We start from the raw sequence: 381 nt of genomic DNA, 5'->3' as shown, positions 1-381 counted from the left end.
GCCGGCCAGCAGCAGCAGCAACAACAAGAGCAGCAGCAGCAGCAGCAGCGGCCGCAGCAGCAGCAGCAGCAAATCATGGCGACTTCAGACTCCGACGGCGCTCTCCCCGCCTCGTCGGAGGCAGCAGCAAGTGGGTGGGATGATGGGACTGAGGCCATAGGCGACTCCGACGAGCCTGACAGCAGCAGCAGCAGCAGCAGCAGCAGCTCGTTTGTCTTTGGGGAAACGGTTGCAGTGCAGCGGCCGCGGGCGCGTTACGCTTCATACTCAGTGCCGCCTCCAGCAGCAGCAGCAGGAGCGCAGCAGCAGCAGCAGCAGCAGCAGCAGCAGCACCACAGGGGCGCGCGGTCGGGCCCGCCTCGGCGTGCGCGTGGGGCCTCC

At 67.7% G+C, this 381-nt stretch overlaps 1 protein-coding gene across 1 annotated transcript in view; it reads left to right on the top strand.

Moving 5' to 3' along the window:
• Nucleotides 1–75: 75 nt before the first annotated feature.
• Nucleotides 76–381, top strand: part of ETH_00036455 (cytidine diphosphate-diacylglycerol synthase, putative) — a gene marked incomplete at both ends in the record, with an annotated part of 3,469 nt that continues 3,163 nt past the window's right edge. Inside the window, one exon of the mRNA XM_013374476.1 lies at nucleotides 76–381. Coding sequence (XP_013229930.1) covers nucleotides 76–381 — 306 coding nt within the window.

Source organism: Eimeria tenella, genomic scaffold, assembly GCF_000499545.2.
Source record: "Eimeria tenella Houghton genomic scaffold, Eth_scaff2072, whole genome shotgun sequence".
Classification (NCBI taxonomy): domain Eukaryota; phylum Apicomplexa; class Conoidasida; order Eucoccidiorida; family Eimeriidae; genus Eimeria; species Eimeria tenella.
This window is presented reverse-complemented; position numbering and strand designations above follow the sequence as displayed.